This window comes from Delphinus delphis, chromosome 13, assembly GCF_949987515.2.
Source record: "Delphinus delphis chromosome 13, mDelDel1.2, whole genome shotgun sequence".
Lineage (NCBI taxonomy): Eukaryota > Metazoa > Chordata > Mammalia > Artiodactyla > Delphinidae > Delphinus > Delphinus delphis.
The window spans coordinates 49,337,914-49,357,038 of record NC_082695.1 but is presented as its reverse complement, the minus strand read 5'-3'; the positions used below and the strand labels follow the sequence as shown (position 1 = coordinate 49,357,038).

Sequence of the window (19,125 nt, the reverse complement as noted above, 5' to 3'; positions counted from 1 at the left end):
GGGCTTAGCTGAAGAGTGCATTTTTATCTCCTGAAAGAGTAGCATATAGTATAAAATTAAACCAGTACACTGGTTATATACATACATTTTTAAAAGTTCAAATTAAGATAAATATATAACTATTAAAACAAATAAATGTTCATCAGTGTATCACCTAAAGTCACCTCATGTACTAATCTTGCAAAAAATAGTTCTAAGGCATCAAGGGAGGAAAGTTCTAGAAACAAAGACATGGTTAACAATACCAAGTGGTGAGGGTGATGAATGCCAAATGTTTGAGGGATGCTTTCTGTGACACAGTAGAAGAAAGGGGACCAATTTTAAAGGCAATTTAACCCATTGGCTCACTTAATAGTTATAATGGCAAAAAATCCATAGGCTCTCAGTTCAGAGAAAATGTATTAGGGTTATTAAGTAAAATAGAATATTTCTAAGGAACTGGTTTGCTAAACATATTTGTAAAACAGTTGTCTAAACTAGGATGAAACGTGATAATTATACAGTTTGTGCATTTATTTTCATTCAAATTGAAAATGTATATTTATTATTAACTAACTTGAACCAATGGGAGGAATCTACTATGTCACAACTAAAATAGAAAGGGAAAAACTCTAGGAATGCCTTTATTCTATTACATAAGGCTATCTGAACTCACACATTTAACACATTGGAAAGTAAGCTTTGAATACTGTGGGACTTGAAAGCAGGCTGTATCAGGATGGCTACCCTGAAACATTTGTAAGAGAAGAGTCGAAAGACAATTTCTCCCACTGTTATCATTGTTGATGAAATGATTTCCATTGTATAATCCCATCCTATCACTTTTCCTCTTCTTCACTTCTATCTTAAGGGAATGCAGGATTGTTCTCCAAATCAGTAGAAACACACAAGTCCTTGGAATAAGACAAATTCCTGCATCACTGTCATGTAGTAATTTGACATGGCACATGTAACACAGAACTGACCGGTGGGACCCAGAGTCTTGCATCTCCCTAGATGCTAATATTTAGCACCTGCTTACATGAGTTGTCCCTTTAGCTAAGATATAAACAAAAATGTGAATTCTATGGTACATTAATGGGCAGTGTCCAAAGTAATATCACAAGACATTTTAATTGGATCAGTTAAAAAAATGCTTTAGTGACACCTCTGGCATCCAGTGACTTTGCCCCGTGCTGAGACTGCTTGTCAAGAGATCAGACTGTTTCCCTCTCGCAGGACAGTCAAGCAGCCAAACCTGCACTAACCATGATGGGTTGTTCCGGAGCATGTTGACATACAACCCGATGAGAACATGTTCATCAGCTAGCCTGTCTGCCACATTCAGACTGTACTGTATCCTGAAACAGGGCAGGAGGAAAGAAAGGGTGTTGTTAGGACAGGTGGACAGAAATAAGCAGGGCAGGTAGGAGTGAGTTTGTGGTCGAAAAGGCATCTAGAAAACCAAGCAAGTAAAGGAAAACTAAGCGATGTTCTATGAAGAAACACAAGCAAAATCCAAGCAATGAAATTCACAATGCCATTTCACTCTCTTTAAAAATAGATTTTCACTTAGGTCAAGTAACTTTTAAGAAAACAGAATTGCATTCTTCAAACCACTAAGGCCAAGAAATTCATTTGTACAGTAAATACACTGAAATAGGTCGCAAGCAAAGATTATCCTTTGGAAAATCAAATCTGAAGCTTAGTCGTTTCAAAAAAGGAAAAGGAAATCAGGGAAAGCGAGTAAGAACACAGATGTGTCTACTCAAAATAACTACTTGGTGCTGTTAATGGGGTTATAACAGAGCTGCTTTGACTAAATCAAAGACGGTCTTTCAAACACAAAGCATCTTTGACACAAGAAATCAGCATTTTTAGTTTAGTTAATTCAGGGTTCCAGAACACTCTGGCTTTAACTTACCCTTTGCCCTTCAGCAAAGCTGGAGCAGCCCTAGCCAGCAGTTTGCTCTGCTCGACTTCACTGTCCTTGGGAGGAGAGCTGGTTAATAAGATGGGAAAGCCAAGAAGAGCGTAAACTCGGCAATGCATTCAAGAATAGAAACTGGCAACAGAAACTCCCAAGACTACTTCCAAGCTCCATTTGGACAGCTCTTTCATTACTTTGAAATGTTCAAGATGTTTTCAGATTTCCACATAGCTGAACTAGGAGTAGCAACCTGGCCTGAGGACCACAATTACAATTACACAAGCCGCTATGATCCCAGATTTGACCTCTGCTATTTGCTAAACAAATAGATTGCATATGCCCAGACACAATGACAATTCATCCAGCGTTCATGACAGACTGTACACAGTCCAATAGTTCACTAAGTCCTGCCAGCCTTCAGATCCCACACAAGAAGCTTATTTCTCCAGCCTGCCCTCTATTCTCCGACTTCCTGTGTTGAACAGAGAATTGAAAATTACCTACAGATTGGTGTCATATTAAAAGTGTTTTGCTGCTTTAGGCACAAGTCACCTGACCTTGGCTGTGAAGCTGTGAAGAAAACTTTCAGAGAAACAGAGAAATAAACCTTTGAGCCTTATAAACATATATTCATCCTCCTTGTGTCCATAAATAGGGCAATGTGTGTCCAATCAATGTGTCCAATCAATAGGGCAAATTCTTATCATTTTAGATTTATTAGGAAGAACACTCACTTTAATTGGCAATTTTAATGAAGAATTAAAAAGTTTAATGTAGTTTTATTAAAGGAAAATAGAAATATAAATAATAATAAAGTGTGGCCAAGCCAAAGGCACCCAAAATTTATATAATATAAATGAATTTATAACTATAATGAATAGGCATGTTCATTGGGAAATATGATATTGATTCTTAGTACTATAACTGTACTTGTAATGTGCTTAAAGAGAGCTTGTTCTTTTGTAGGTTAACAATTTGCCCTGCAACACTGGTGTACTTAAAACTACTCCTTTCTCCCTTCATGGAGAATACAAAAATTAAGTGACTGACTTTGTTTGAATACCAAGTTTTTAATTACTTGCATTGAAATTATTAGATTTTTACCACAAACTTCCGTAACTTTTCAAGAAGTTATAAATCTATATATATATATAAGAATGCTTAATAAAGCAGTTAAAAATCTTAAAAACTTTAAAAGTTTTACTACAAAGTACCACTTTTTCAGACCACAAAGCACAAAATATAGCAACTTATAAATGAATATCACATTAGAATTATGCACGGTATAATTGGAATTCTTGTTTTATAATAGTATATACTACAAGATTCCTTAAATCGTGAGGCTTCTGGTAAATTTAAAATCAAATTTGATCTATAAAGAAAACATCTAGTATAGAGTAGGCATTCATGTTTGTTGAACATTATGACTTTACTCAGCTTTTCAGGAATGCACCCATTACTCAAAAAGTACAACTGCACACAAACAAAATTGACCTTAACAATGAAATCAATGTTCTAGGAGAATTTGCTTTCCTGATGAAGTTAATTCTTTTTTAAAGCATATTGATCTGCACCTTCAAAGACTATGAAACCTGCCCATCAGGAACAAATAAGCATCTTAAGCCACTGGAGTTGATGTTTTCCCACCATCCCACCAAGACAGCATTCCAAACCTTGTCTCCTGAAGTACAGCTCATTATCTAGTAACTACGGTCTCACTGCTGCCCAATCACCTCCCCCAACTTTTTTTTTTTGATAATACAAGATAGATCTACCCACTCTATAATTGATTTCAGATGCCTGTAAAACCACTCAAAACACTGTGTGAAATATTAAGAATTCTTCCCTCCAAATGAAACCATTTCTCTGCCTTGTTACATACGCTACTTTTCCCCTTGAATCCCAGAAATTGTGTTATTTCCTTAAATCAAAGGCCTAATAATTATACAGTTACAACCTCTGATGATGAATGTGCAAGAAGGAAAAAAAAGAAACACGGGAGGATCAACCACGAGGATATGCTTGTTATAAGTTACTCTGGTGACGTCTTATGGGAGGAAGGTGATGTGTCAATAAAGCTGCAGAAGTGTGTCCCACCACTTACTAATGAGCACTGGCACTGGAGGAACCCTGCTGACATCAGCATGGGCAGGGCTGGTAGCAGGAAGTGAGCAGTTGCCCTGATTTTCCTCTGGTGGCTCATTCTTTCTTTCTCTCCAATTCTCTGGGCCCCTCTCTCCTTCCTCTACGCCACTTGCCTGTCTCCCCTGCTCTCTCCAAGTCCCTTCTTTCCGCAAAGGGATGAGCAGATGTCTCCATATACACGTCTTGTCCTTTCGTTGCCATTTTCTTTGCCTTGGCCCTTGCCAGTGCTGGTTTGAAGGCATCATTTAAATCCTTTCATGTTCCTTTCCTTTCCCACATGAATCCTTGGGAAAACCAGTTCTTGGAATATATGGGGATGATATTCTCTGCATTTATCTCATTTTGCTAAAGCTGTTAGCATCTAGTGCCAAGAGCATTTCTGACTTTTGGTACTCAGTGCCCACATAGTTTCTGTACTACCTAGAACTAGCCTTGAATTCTCCTCCTAATCATTTATTTCTGGGAAGCAGAAAACATGACCATGTATAGAGGAAGCCAAGTGCATGATGAAAACAAGAATTAAAAAAAGCACTCTTTCTAAATGAAATGGATCAAGAACTTAGAGAGCAGACCAGGAGGCAGGTTTCACTTAAAACTTGGGTCTATAAAGACTGTTCACATGAAGTATCTTCACCAGAATTTCTTCTGCAGCTCCCAAGGAGCTTGAAGAAGGGAAGCAAAGTGAAAAAAATTTTCTCCTGAGTTGTTGCAAAGGTAGTGACATCAGGTAATTTATGATAATCTCTTCAAAGCAAGGTACACTCACGATATTTTGTAGAATAATTTGGATGTTTAAACTTTCATTTTGCAGCTCTGGCAGTCTGCTTGGAGAAGTTTGGTGATATTTCCAATTCGTTGTGGGCTTTGGGATCAGGCAACACTGGAACCTAGGGCCTTATCAAGAAGTGACTGCTTCCAGCATGTCAGTGCATCCAAACGTGCCAATGGCTTTCCTGCAGCTCTAGCTCTGGAAACTTCTCCATCTTCTGCATGCCCCGTCTTCAAATTTAAATGCATTCCTCCTTTTAACCTCGGAAACTGCTAATGACCTGGGGCTCCTCTTGACTGTGGGTGATAAATCTTTTCTAATCTGAGTCCCAAGGAGAAGCAATGCTACCATCCCTAAAATTGTGTGTATACACGTCTCTTTTCTTATTGTCGTTATTTTCTTTTCACCAGGCCCTGCCAATGTATAAACACCTCCTTCAGCACACATATTTTCATTATTGGGTGTGGTTGACAATCATACCTGGAGGGTATGACAAGGTGAAATTTGAATTTCATGTGTTCTGCTGAAAGAAAAGAGGCTGGAAATATTCCTTTAGATTATTCTTTTCTAAAAAAAAAAATTCTCTTATTTTCTCACCAATTCCTTTTTATACTCTGGAAAAGAACATATGCAAAGATAAATGGCCTTCTTCCAAAAATTTTCATACACACACACACACACACACACACACACACAGGCATAATGCGTTCTGGAAGATTAGTACAATTTCAAAATATTTCATATTTATTTATTTAAATTCGCCCTTTTGTTTTGGAGAATGACAACTGATGCCAGGATTTTGCTTAAGTGCAAACATTTTGGGGGTACTCTAAGCTAACAAAATCACACACAAATGCTCCCTGGATTTTTGCTTAAACTGCCATATAGTTTTGAAAACCACTTCTGCTTATGCTGTGTTATTACATTAGCTCTGGCCAAATATTTTTTTCTTTTATTGAACAGGAAAATAAAAGGATTTAAATAAAAGTCCTGCACAGAGCAACAATATAATATAAACAAATTATGTCATGTGGCATGATTATCATCACAATGGTTAAATGGAAAACGATATTTGAACCATGGCAAATTAAGAAGAGAGATTTACTTTTTTACTGATTCTTAAATGATTGATAAACTTGTTGGTGTTTGGGCTTTGTGAAGAATGACTTGTAAACTTGGCTCCCTCCTTAGCTGACTGTCAATTGGGAATAACATTTTGCTTCTCAATGTAATTAAAACAATCCATACCAAGGTCATCAAACTAATTTAAATAAATTAGTTTTAAATAAAAAAGAGTCCACAAGTCAGTTTCACCAAGAGATAATTTCTTGAAAAACTCTTTTTCCCCTTTCGTTTTCTAGCTTTCAACATCTTTGATCTGAAACATAAAATACCTGCCACACGCAAATCAGCAAACAAGCATTAAAAAATAGCTTAGTGTCTCAGTGGGAAAATGAGTTGTCATCAATTCAGGCTGGCATGAAAGTCAAACCTCCTTAAGCAGATACCGTGGAAGAAATAATGATTCTTAGGTCATATTTGATTCACTACATTTACTATGCTGTCCCCCAGATAGTATCAAGCTGTATCAATTGCGTTTTTGCCAAAAGATGCTCTAGAAAAGTTTGCTGGGTACAGAGCACACACAGACAGCCGCTAAAGCAACTCTAGTAAGAGAATAAAGGTTATCAAAGGGAAGAAGAGGTGACAGCAGATTTAAGTACACACTAACATTTTAGTATAGGAAATAGAGTTGAGTGCGAAGACCAGTTTAATTCAGGTTCGAAAAAAATCTAGCATGTTAGTGGAGCTCTGGGGCTACATGGAATAAATAATTACTTGCAGAGAGTGTTTATTTCAAATTTCATACAACATGCCCAGAAAGTGTGGAAAGAATGAAGAAATCTTCAGTTGAGGTTGATTTATAAATGCATCTATTTTATGATGCTGATTTATAAATTTACCTTCTTTCCTGACTGAAAAGGGATGGACTTTCATCTTAGAAAATACTGAGCATGGAGAAAACTGATTTTCAGAAGCAAAGTTTGAATTCAGTACCTCAATTTTATTTCTATTCACTTTTGATTACCAAAACACAAGTGTTTAAAATTTAGTTTGAACATTACATGTCAGATTAAAAATCTGGATTAGGGAAAGCAAAGTATTTGAAAAAACTGAAAAAGACACATGAATTAGCCTTTCTGTGGTTGAAAACCCAAACAAATCAACCAACTGAACAACCAGTCAACCCACAAAAATAGCTCACAAAGGCTGTTGCATTGGGAAGAATCAGGATTTTGAAAGTGCGTGGGGAAGGCAGTGTATCTTCCCCATAGGCACCCCTGGACCTAATACAGTATTAGTAATTAACCAAATGCTTTTCAGACAAACCAGAAAATAGCATATTAGATTGTGTTCAACACACTCTATGAATCATAAGCAATGTTCTCATATTTGGGAGAGTGATCAGTTCTGGCTAGATATAATAGCCAAAGTGATTCTTTTTGTGAGTGGTTAAGACTTGAGAGGTTGCATTTATAAAAATATCTGTAAAATCTTTAAGAGAAGTTTCTAAAACTGGAGGTAAAAGTATCTAGCCATTCAAATTTTTAGAATGTCCTTATTGTAGCTAATGAAGAAATGGCCATAATAGCCATAACTAATGAAATATTTTCCAAATGGAAAGGACTGGTCAGCTCTCTCACGTCAATGAGGTGAGGATTTTGGCAAGATAATTAAGATTTTACAAAGGGGGCCTGATGCCAACAGCAGAAGCTCAAAGGCATAATGCTGTGTGCAATGAGGGGGAGAAGGGCTTTGTGGTCAGCTCTTGCGATAATATTTGCCATAATGGCAGGCTATCTTTCATAAGCTTAATGTTGGCTGCCCAATCATACATCATATACTGGCGTTCTCTTCCTAGTGGTAATGATAAATTTCCATTGATCTAGTTGTTCTTTTCCTATAAATTCATGCATGTATAAGAAAACAATCTAGGTTTAGGGATATAGTTATGATCAAGAAAATGAATGAAGTGAATTTGTCCATGAATTGTGTCATTTGATCCATACTGTGCCTAACTGCTAATAAGCATTGAGTACACACACACACACACACACACACACACACACACACACACACACGAAGACTTCAAAGGGTTAAGGGAGAGTGCCTTTGAGAATTCCCTCTTTTAAGTTAAGGGAAAAGTGACTCAAGGATATAGCTAGAAACGGATATCAGAACAGGGGATGGGGCAGATGGTGGTAGTATACCCTCATAAATCTGTGTGAGTTAGGTTACCAGGATGTCAAAAGACTTCAAAGATAGGCCCTAGTGCCTTTTGAAGATCAAAGTGTATGCTTGCAAAGGACTCTATGTGAGGAATGCCAGGAGTTTGTAGCGAGGATTCTGGAGTAGTGATTTCAATTCATCCTTATTCTGCTTTATCTCTGTAAGATCTGTCACAATACCAAAGACCAAAAACTCAGGCTAAATAAAGTATCTGCACGGTAAACTTCCTTACTTTTTTAATGCAGCCTCAACACTGACCAGCACCACTCTTGGCTTGTTTAGGTTTTAGTTTTTATCCGGTTTTAACAGGGGCAGTTGGGGTGGGGTAGGAGTGAGGGCAGAGCTCTAGGTCCTATTTCTTTGGTTAAGTTCCAACTGTAGGAAGATTAGGGGCTTTAACTTATGCCTACATTTGGCTTGATGGTTTCCATCAACCTTAGCATATGGACGTGGCTAAGAAATAAACAGGGGATCGCCACCAGCATTATCAACTGGTAGAAATTAAACACTAAGAGCATGAAATTGGTTGTGAAATTGCTACCTTAATAGGAATCAGACTGCCCTACCTGGGGGAAAATGGCCCAAGCCCAGGAGGACAGAAAGATGTAAATCCTCAAGTCTTTTACTGTAATATGGTCCAACCATGTGATGTTGTCCTGATCTCACACAGTTAGTGCTAAAATCATTCCAAGAGACTCTTTAATACAAGAGTCTAAGGAATCACCATCTGGGGTCTCGCAAACTGTACCAAAGCAGAGAATCGTCCAAAGAAGGGGATCCAACATGGTACTCTTCATATTTACTCATCTCATACATACTGGCATGAAGACATAAAATCAATAAAAGAAGTGGAAAAGTGGAAAAGAGAAAAAGAGCTGACCAGTCCAGCTCAAGTCGGAAATTCTCAAAGGAATCTCATGAAACCCCAGAAGACCTGTATCTCCACCAAAGCATACTACAAGAGGATTTTAGTGATGAAGCAGGACTAGCGGTCTAGCTACGGAACTACTACTATGATTAGTGCTTCAGGGCTGGGATACTGACCGTGCGCTGTGGTCAAGCTGATTTACATACAGCTTTATGAGCGAATGCTCCTCAGCCACAGGGCTGGATGCACTCATCCCCTCAGGTAACCTGAGGGATGCAAACAATGAGACCCCGTTAAAACCTCCCATGGACAGAGCAAGGCCCACTCAGAGAGGAAAGACGTTCAGTGTACACAGCTTTATTGAACGGCACCCTTAAAACAGAAACCAGAGGCCAACCTCCGTGACGATAGGAAGAACTGTGAACTTTAAACAACGTGCTTGAGGTTCAGAGGGAACATTCCAGAAGGACTGAAAATGGGAAGAAAGGGAAATGATCATATTTTGGGGCACCATGCCCCCTGGAGGAACCAGAACAGCTCAAAATATTATAGGAATATTTTAGAGTAGAAGAAGCCATGTTATCCATCTAGACGCATCCATCATAAAGCACCGTCCAAGCTGAAATGATATAAAATGACCTTCAGTAAGGATGGGGTCTATCTCTGCTTGACATTTGCAGAATGCAGAGCTTCCTAATAAAAGCATATCTTTGTTAACATCACGCCAGATCGTCCCAAGATAGAGGCACAGGCCCATGTTTCTAATAGACTTTACAGTTTATGATTTTGTCTTAGAAAATGTGGTTTAATCTGCTGGTGGCTCTGAAACGGAGTGCTGAAAGGAACAAACTGGGCTTCAACCATAGGATTTCACTGTGGATGTTATGCAGTTCTATTGCCTTCCCATTTCTATCTGTGACAGACTTGCTTAATTTATAGCGGGAAACACCATTCTGTTTATTCCCCTGATTACAATTATGGGGAACATCTTCATCTCAGGTTCCTGCTGATGGACAAATCCAGGAACTCGGAGAAAAAATCAACAGTGTTCTGAGTCTCACTGTCTGCAAATCTTCACTAGAACGTACCAGGATATTACAGGGAAATTGGTACCTCAGCAACTCTTCAGGGAAAAGATTGATTATGTTTGTTTTTGAAACATGAGGCCATTTGTTTCCTACCGAAAGGCATTTGAAATCTTACATTCAATTACTCACTCCAATTGTCCTTACCTTTGTTTCTGCCTTCCTGTGAGCCTTCTCCATGTATTCCTTAAAATAATTCTCTGGTGCTTTATTTGTGATATTTGATCAAATGACTTGGCGTACCTTTTGACACCTGCCTGTTCATTGTGCTAGTTTTAGGAGAAGTATCTGCTTCACCTGTTTCCTTACAGGGCAGTGGATCTTTGTGCAAAAAGATGAGACATGCATCCACCCTCTTTTTTTAAAATTTCTTGTTCTTATCCATGAATTACTTATGTAGAAACTATATTTCCAAATTTGGTCTTGAGCCTCTAGCCTCAGGAACTCTAGAGTTCACTAAGAAGATTCCTTTATATCTGGAGCTTTATATTACGAGATGTTTCAGAATGTCCATCGTAATTCCCCGTTGCATCTTGAAATTCCAATTCCCCGGCTTAAATGGGCCATTCCAAGTGCTATAAAAGTGACTTTCTCAATGAGCCAGAATGCATGTGTGTCAGCAGTAAAACTTAAATATACCCTGCATTCTTACTGTGGATAGATTGTAAATGCAAGTTTCCAGAAGTGACATTCATTCCCAAAGCCATCCTAGCCCTCTTCAAACACATCCAAATGAATGAAATTAACAACTTGTGACAGATATTTACAAACTAGTTTCTAACAGTAATCTTCTACATTTGGTTTAAAGGAGAATATTTTTCTTGCCACAAAATCAAGGCTCATTACCAAAGGTTTATTTTATAATAGGGTTGGAACTTACCTCCTGGTAATAAAAGGACTTCCTGAGGAGGGGACAGAGTGGGAAAACATGCTGTCATTCATGCTGGTTACAGGTCTGGGCGGCCTAAAACAAAGTACAGTTAAATGGAAAATGGATGGAAAGTTAAATAAAAGTCACAAGTTGACAACGATACGATCTCTCAAGGAAAGGAGTTGGTAAGATCAGAGTTCTTATCTTACCCAGGATCAACGCAGAACTTTACATTTTCCAATTCAATTCTTGAAGTGTTTTGGGAAGTTACATTTCCTTGAGAAGATAGAATGTCTGTTTAAGCATTGCGGGGAAGATCTCCAGAAACCACAGGAATGTTTATTCATGAGCTTTGAGCCTTGGTGATTCATTGAGTCATATTCTCAGATAGAATGAGGATTTTGAGGCAGCCTACTAACTTCTAAAGAGAGAAGCTCAGAAAACTTGATGACAATCAGAATCTACATCCTCTTGGAAAGAGGAAGATTCCTGAGGCTTTGGAAACTTCCTGTGTTCCCCATGACGATGGCCCTCTTCCAGGATACCCGGGCCTGTAAGGACCCAGCTGCAAAATCGTATCATGCCTTCTTCGCTCTTTGCTCTAAGTGAAGACACAATTAAGCACCACAGGGATTTACTGACTTTCTGTTATCTGCATGATCTATAGGATAGGACATATAGTGCAAGGCATCCCAAAAACTTCACTTTTTTTCATATGATTAGAGAAGGAAAATAGGGTTCAATATTCCCTGGAATTGTCCACAACCTTAAACACCAACTGCATCATGTCTGTCCTCCACTGTCTCAATTTTCATTCCTATAACTGATGTCTTAGTTCAGGTAAAATGATAGCGCTAAGATCCCCATCTCATCTCCAAGCTGTTTTTAGTCTTATTTTAGGTTCACTGTAAGATGTTCCGCGGTACAATGAGGTGGAATTTAGAGTTCAGAAGATGGGTGATGGGGCAGGGCAGCGTTCTGAGTCAGGAAATTTTAGTTTCACTCTAATTCTATATGTGAGTCTGACAGTACAGAATTTTTTGAAGATGAAACATGAATACAGTAGCCTATAGAATCTATTTGTGTCAACTTGACTAAGAGCAAAAAGTTGTAAAGGTTTAATTTTTATCTTAGGAAACCAGAGTTAGTTTGGATTCTACAATGAAGAGAAAAAGGTAGACTTGTTTGTTCCAATGTATTTATGGGAATGGACATGATGCAAGGCAGGTTATGAAATGTCAGCACTACATGCAAAAATTCATTGACACTTTTGGTTCTCAGAACCTAATGCTAAACTGATTTCTCAGATTTTTTAAAGACACATTCTTTGTTGGGTGAGGTCAAAATAGCAGGTTCAGTATTTAGTCTACTCTGAACATATTAGCCGAAGTTCTGAAAACTAGCTTTGTGTTTTATATTACTTATCTAGGATATGCGTGATACATGAGACTAGTTTAAAGCTAATTCTGCTTTGAGCAGGACACTTTCACTTTATAAGAAGGATGCTAATTTTAAACAAATTGTTCTGTGAATTTTGAAAAGTTAGGTGTATCAGATTTTAAAACAGTGGGCAGAATGAAATATCTTCATTTTAACTTTGAAAAAAGTGGAAAAAAATCAACTTGACAACATTTCTGGTTTTCTTTTGTCTTTTTATTAATATTCTCCTCTTGCTCTATCTCTAGGAAATGAGAAAACAAGTGGATTTGGAATGCTTTTTAACTAGTCTGGTAAATTTACTCTATTGAACCTGGTCACCCCAAAGCTGAAATTGCAGTTCCTTAGTAAATGGCTTCACATTTAACGTTCATCACGAAAATGTTGAACTTGGGACACAGAATGGCTAACCTTGGCACCAAAGAGCAGTTTTCAAAGGGACCTATTTCCTCCACAATCAAATGGCAAGGTACCTCATCTAATAAATAGGTCACATTGGGAATTTTAAACATATTTAGTCTTAGGAAAAAGAAATAGCTCCAGAAGATAAGGTCACAGAGGCCTAGTGCAAAGTTTTCTTTCTGGACAAGATGTCTGCAAAGGACATTTTTATAAAATTGGCATTCTTTTCATAAACTGAAAGCACTCAGCTTAAAGGCAGAATTAGTTTTAAGCTAGCCTCATATCTCTCACCTGTTTTGTGTCTCATAACCACTTATAAGTCTTTATAAGCACACTAAAGACTATTGACTTACCAAGTATCCCTTTTGGCAGCAAAAAATTGAATAGAATAGAGACAGTTAATCATGGTAACATTTACAAGCAATGTAATAGCTAAGAACAAATGCCAAAACACCAAAATGCCACTACTTAAGTGGCTTTTATGTGCCTATGATAATTTAGAATAGCTAAATGAACAGCATACTTTAAGATTAGAAGTCTTAGATATCCCCATCCAAAAAAAAAAAGAAAAAAAAGGAACATAAATATCTGTTCAGGGCAATAACATCAGAATAACAAATAGAAAAATGTCCAAAGCTAAAAATTAGTAAAAAATCTGTTCTACTAGAGATTGGCCACTCTGCATCCGGAATTTCTTGCGTGTTATTTCAACAATTAAATATTTTGTATAATTTGTCTTTTAAAACTGACATTCGCCCTGGAAAAATATATTATCCGTGAGTACAGATCAGTGTTTTGATTCAAGGACTATTTTAAGAATCTGGTTAAACATGGAACTTTTACCAGAAAAAGGCACATTTTGTGTAGAATTTTGGGGGAATCCTGAAACTCTCCACGGAACCCAAGTTGTGTGGCATGGCTTCACTTCTTTCTCATTTTTTTTTTAAATTTAGTTATTTTTGGCTGTTTATTTGCTCCACAGCAGGTGGGATCTTCCTGGACCAGGGCTCAAACCCATGTTCCCTGCATTGGCAGATGGATTCTTAACCACTGCACCACCAGGGAATTCCCTGGGCTTGCTTCTTAATTCTGTCTCCAAGTGCGAGGCCCCATCCTAACTCCGTTTTGCTGCAAAGCTCTTAGAGCCAGGCTGTTTACCCCCATCCTCTCCCTACCTTCCCCACACCCATCATCTCGGATTGAACGCTGTTCTCTTGGGGGGGAACCCCTAAGGGGTTCTACCAGCCCCTAAGGGGGCTGGTAGACAGTCACTCCGTGGCCAAGCTCAGAGAGCCCAGACCTACTCTCACTTATGTTTTGTTCATTCACAAGCAACTAAGTGATCGTCCCTGGCTATGGGGAAGTAAGTCAAGACTTCAGGAGAACAGCTCGTATGAGCTCGCTTTCTGCAGGTGATTGGTCCTTTGGGACACTTCCCAGATTTCTTTACCCCTGGTTTACTTTAAGGCTTATTTTTGGGAGCAAAATTTCTAAAAATAAGTCAACCACATTCTACAGGATCAGTTTACATTAGTTTGTGGATGCTTCCAGACTTGTGTGGATTGCTGGGGGCAATGAACCCTCAGCACACACCCAGAGTAAACCAAACAAAGCCCTGTGGGATTTATACAAAGTCCACAGACGTGCTGCAGCACAGTGGTTTGATGGGATCTGTTTATGTCCATTAGGGGAAAGAGTGGCTGCTTTCCTAAGGCTCTGAGATGCACCACAGTGCCTCTAATGGGTTATGTTCTCATCCGCCTGAAGCGTGAACCTTGCTTTGGTGGATTCCTAACACCCATGTGTCCCATCAGCCAACCTCTCGAGGTCAACAGGCAAAAACAGGCCCTGCAGTGCACGTGGTAGTGCTGAAGTGTGCACAATGAAAGGCAGTTCAGAAGGAGGGGGAAAGCCTGTTCTAGAGGCTTCCTGAGACACTTGTGACTACGTAACTCCTAACTGTGCCCCAAAGTAGGTAATGAACTTCTTTCCTCTTCTGAGCCCAAGATAACATCCAAGAAAGAAATACTTTCTTCTACCTAAGCCTCCTCTGTTTTCTGAGCCAGCCAGGCCTGAGACAGGCCCCCCTACATGAGGTTTTTGGGAAGTGGAAGGGGTGGGTGGTAGCACCGTTCCTTGGGCCAATTCCCTTTGCCCCCCAAACTCACACATACTTTGGATGAACTTCCCCTCCAATACCCCTTCTTCAACCCTCCCTTGCACAGGCCATGATTCTTCTAAAGTTATATAACTTGGGATAAAACAACAGCAACAGCAATGATTCCTAGGCTTGCTGGCATCTTTAAGATGACTGGCTGTGCAGAGAAAGGAAACAGAGGGCTTCTCTATTTGGGACTCAAAGCACACAAGACATTAAGGTACGGCGTGCTTTAAAATTTCCTGACCACGGTAATTCCGTTGATTATTAACGTCCAATTGTGCAAACTCCAATAACATCGTTATTTTACAATTATAAAATTTTTGAATATTTTCTACTTCAAGGTAAATTACACAGTGGGGCATACTTGTACATCTGGGCAGAAGTACTATATACCTCTCCATGAAAAAAATTATAATAACATGACTTTCACTCTTTTTTTTTAAGACAATAAAATTTAAAACTTGGTCCCTGACAACTAATAGGAAATTAATTGTCTTTGTATGGATCTGCACACGCATCAGTGAAGAAAGCTGTCCCTCAGTCTGGCGGGTAGAGATACTCACACGATGTGGGCCAAGTTGAGTGGTTTCTCAGGCTGGTCAGGGAACATGGGGTGCAAAGGTTCACGGCTGGAAGCACAGCTCAGAGACTTGCTTAATGCATTGGTGAGCTTCTTAGCGGGTGATTTCTGGAAGGAAGAAGAAAGGTTCAAGTGATAACCATCAACATTTATGTAACATTTCATCAGATGATTTGTTTTCATAGTAGATATCCATTCATTCATTCAGGAAATCTTCTTTGATAATCTACTCTAAGTCAAGGATTTTTCTCTTTGCTGGGACCAGAATGCTTGGAATTAGCCATCAGGGTAACTGCCTCGGGCTGCACAGTGTCAGCAAATGCTGTGATAAATGGAAGCAGTCATTGTGCTCAGGACGTCTGAGCTGGGACTTAATGAACAGCAGGGGTCCTTCTGACAAAACTCAGGGGACTGGAAGGTAATTCCAGATGGAGGAAGTTCTGGAGAGGAAAGCAGGAGGGAGACCACTGAAGTCTTATATGCCGCGTCCAAGACTGTGGTCTTTATCTCAAATGCAGAGGGAGACAATGAACAGGTTAAATCTCAGAGGTGACCTGATTCTAGAAGGACTGCTTCTCTTTAAGAACAGAAAAAGGTTTGAGAGGGGATAGGAATGGAAGTAAGGAGATGGGTAGGACGTTTTGCGGGAATCCAGGGGCAAGATGTTTCAGGTGCGGCTGGATACATCCGGTTAGAAGGAAAAGTGGAACTTCAATCTGAGTCTCTAGAATTTATGTTCTTTCCAGAGCATCATGCTACCTCTTTTTCATTTGGACCAGTGGAATGTTTATTTTAAAATTTCACAGCCAAGGTGATCAAAAATAGCCTACCACATATAATAAATCTTTACCCCAATTTTTCCTTTCTGTGAGAAGCGATTTCTCATTTTGTCACTTTCTTTGACACACAGAGTCCATAACTGGCAACATAACGAAGTGACTTTTGTCCTCATTTTTAAAAGCTAAGTAATGGGAACATTGTCCAAGAAGTCCCTCTTTGGCTTTTGCTAGGAGGTTTAATTCTTCGAACACTTAAAACAGCAGTAACAACAGCTCTTCACCCCATAAACGTTGGGGCTCCTTTGTCCTCGTGAGGAGTCTGATCCTACTCTGTAAAGACATTGTCCTGCCATATAATTGCAGAGTTCAAACCCCTAAGAAAAGGCTCCTTATCTGACTTTACATAAAGCAACAATTACAAACGATTAGTGTATAATCACCAACCCTCTAGGACTTGGAATAGAACATATTTGAAAATTGGTAAGACGCTGACAATAAGAAAATAGAAAGTATTTCCTCCAGCGTTCTATACGAAATTGTATTTCATGATCTGTCCTAGTATATCTATTCTCAGCATGTGATATAGCCAGTAGTGATGGGTGGCATTTGAACTGGCATCAAGCCCTCAGTATACAATGCCTTAGTGAAGAACTCTTACTTGAACTCAGAATCTGACACGTGCTAAACAATTAATATATTTGCACTGAATATCAGTTCCCAATAATAATTCCTAGAAAGAACACTCTGATTTAAAATGTATATTCTCACTACTCAGCCATAAAGAATGAAATAATGCCATTTGCAGTAACATGGATGGACCTGGGGATTATCATACTAAGTGAAGTAAGTCAGACAGAGAAAGACAAATATCATATGATATCAATTCTATGTGGAACCTACAAAAAATGATACAAATGAACTTATTTACAAAACAGAAACACACTCACAGACATAGAAAATAAACTATTGTTACCAAAGGGGAAAGGTGGGCAGGGAGGGATAAATTAAGAATTTGGGATTAACATATACACACTACTATATATAAAATAGATAAACAACAAAGACCTACTGTATAGCACAGGGAACTATACTCAATATTTTGTAATAACCTATATGGGAAAGAATCTGAAAAAGAATAAATATATTATATGTATTATACATATATGTATAACAATCACTTTGCTGTATACCTGAAACTAACACAACATTGTAAATAAACTATACTGCAATTAAAATGCATATCTGAAGACCTTTGTAAAAATAAAATGAGTTACTCTTTAAGTAAAGACTATAGGTTGATTTGAGACACATTAAAATATAGAAAAAATGCTTTTAAAAAGTCTGCATTTTCTTGTGATACAACTATTCCAAGAGGAGTTGGCAGGACTGATGGCACATTCCACGAAAAAGAATCTGTACATAGAGCAATACTTTCACAGAAGCACCAGAACAACATCACTGGATCTGGTCTTTGAGTTGAACTGAGACAGAGGTCAGCAAACTGTAAACCACCTGAACAGCAAGCTCACGGGGGCAAATTCCTCCCATAGACTCAGGGCCATGTGATCCTGAGAACACTTTCATCACATGGACAGGTCACCTTTAGCAGGTCAGTATCACAGGTCACCTCCAGCAAGTTAGTCACTTGCACTACTCATGAAAAGATGATTTTCAAATATCTCCCCCTCCTCTAAAAAAGTAGAATGAAACAGCATCCTTAAGCCCACACGCTCGCAGGTCTTTCCTTCATGTTCCAGTCATGCAGTTAAGACAACTCCAGAATCTAACTAACAATAATTTTTAGGCGATTCCCACAAACCACCCCCAAACTTGAAAAGAACCTTAACTTACTGTGAAAATGAGATTATGTTCCAGAAGGTGCTTGCTGTTTGGCTGTTACCTAAATCGATACTGAATTATCTGTATTCCAAGAAGTAATATCATTTGCGTCTTCCTATATTTTAAGCCTTAGGAAGCTACACTGGGTTCAGACACAATAAGTAAGAGGTCCCAGTAAGGTGGGGAGTGGGAGGGGAAGGAGGGAATGTGAGAGGAGAAGGTAAGCGTGTCTCTTGATTCAGTAACCATGCTTGCCGTTCCGTTGCATTCTGGACGACACTCACACATCCAACTGTAAGTATTGCCTGGACCTTGCCTTACCCAGGACGTGTACTCTTTCATTTGGTGCTGGTTGCTATGGGAACCACCGGCATGTCCCCTCCAGAAGCAGTCCTGACAGAGCTGGTAATTGTGACACTGTTGGCATCGGTAGCGAAATCCCATCATACTCTCACTGTGGCAGTACGAACACTCAACTGGATGGAAGACTGAGGGGCAAGTTAATGAAGAAAAAAACAAGAAAACAAAAGTATGAGCCAGAAGAAGGAAAAATACAGTCCGACAAGAATTGCATTTTTCTGCTGTGCGCCATGATTTCCGATGATCGTCAGTTTTCGCCGAGAGAAGCAATAAGTTTATTCCTAGACTCTCACTACCCTTTTCCAGCATGTGTGTGGAGGTGGGAAAAACAGAAGGGGATGGAGGATAGGGGTTCTTTTAAGGGCAAATCTCTGTAATTCCATTTGCTCTTCTTACTCCCGTCCCTTATACTACGAGACTATAAATTACCCAAACTGGCTCGCCTTTCCCCCAAATGCTCTCTGTCTCCAGGAGATCAGCACAGCTCACGGAAGACTCAGAAGCATAACGGATGAACACAGCTGATTGCCCAGTGGGTTGAGAGCAAATATCAGAGAAATGGAAGAGGAGAGGAAGAAGAAAGAAAGGCAAATGGAAGAAGAGTAGAAAAACTGGATGGGAGAATTGAG

The 19,125-nt window shown here is 39.0% G+C and overlaps 1 protein-coding gene across 24 annotated transcripts in view; it reads right to left on the bottom strand.

Annotated features, from left to right (window-relative positions):
• Positions 1 to 19,125, bottom strand: part of DTNA (dystrobrevin alpha) — a 390,982-nt gene that overhangs the window by 47,024 nt on the left and 324,833 nt on the right. For 10 of the 24 annotated variants that reach the window (XM_060028867.1, XM_060028865.1, XM_060028869.1 and 7 more), the window contains 6 exons: positions 18,458 to 18,624; positions 15,502 to 15,626; positions 10,948 to 11,031; positions 9,159 to 9,248; positions 1,904 to 1,981; positions 1,248 to 1,340 (listed from right to left, as the gene is read on the bottom strand). In XM_060028867.1, coding sequence (XP_059884850.1) covers positions 1,248 to 1,340; positions 1,904 to 1,981; positions 9,159 to 9,248; positions 10,948 to 11,031; positions 15,502 to 15,626; positions 18,458 to 18,624 — 637 coding nt within the window. Of the gene's footprint in view, positions 1 to 1,247; positions 1,341 to 1,903; positions 1,982 to 9,158; positions 9,249 to 9,325; positions 9,602 to 10,947; positions 11,032 to 15,501; positions 15,627 to 18,457; positions 18,625 to 19,125 lie in introns of those variants that run through there. The other 14 variants (XM_060028878.1, XM_060028880.1, XM_060028879.1 and 11 more) reach the window with 4 other exon arrangements.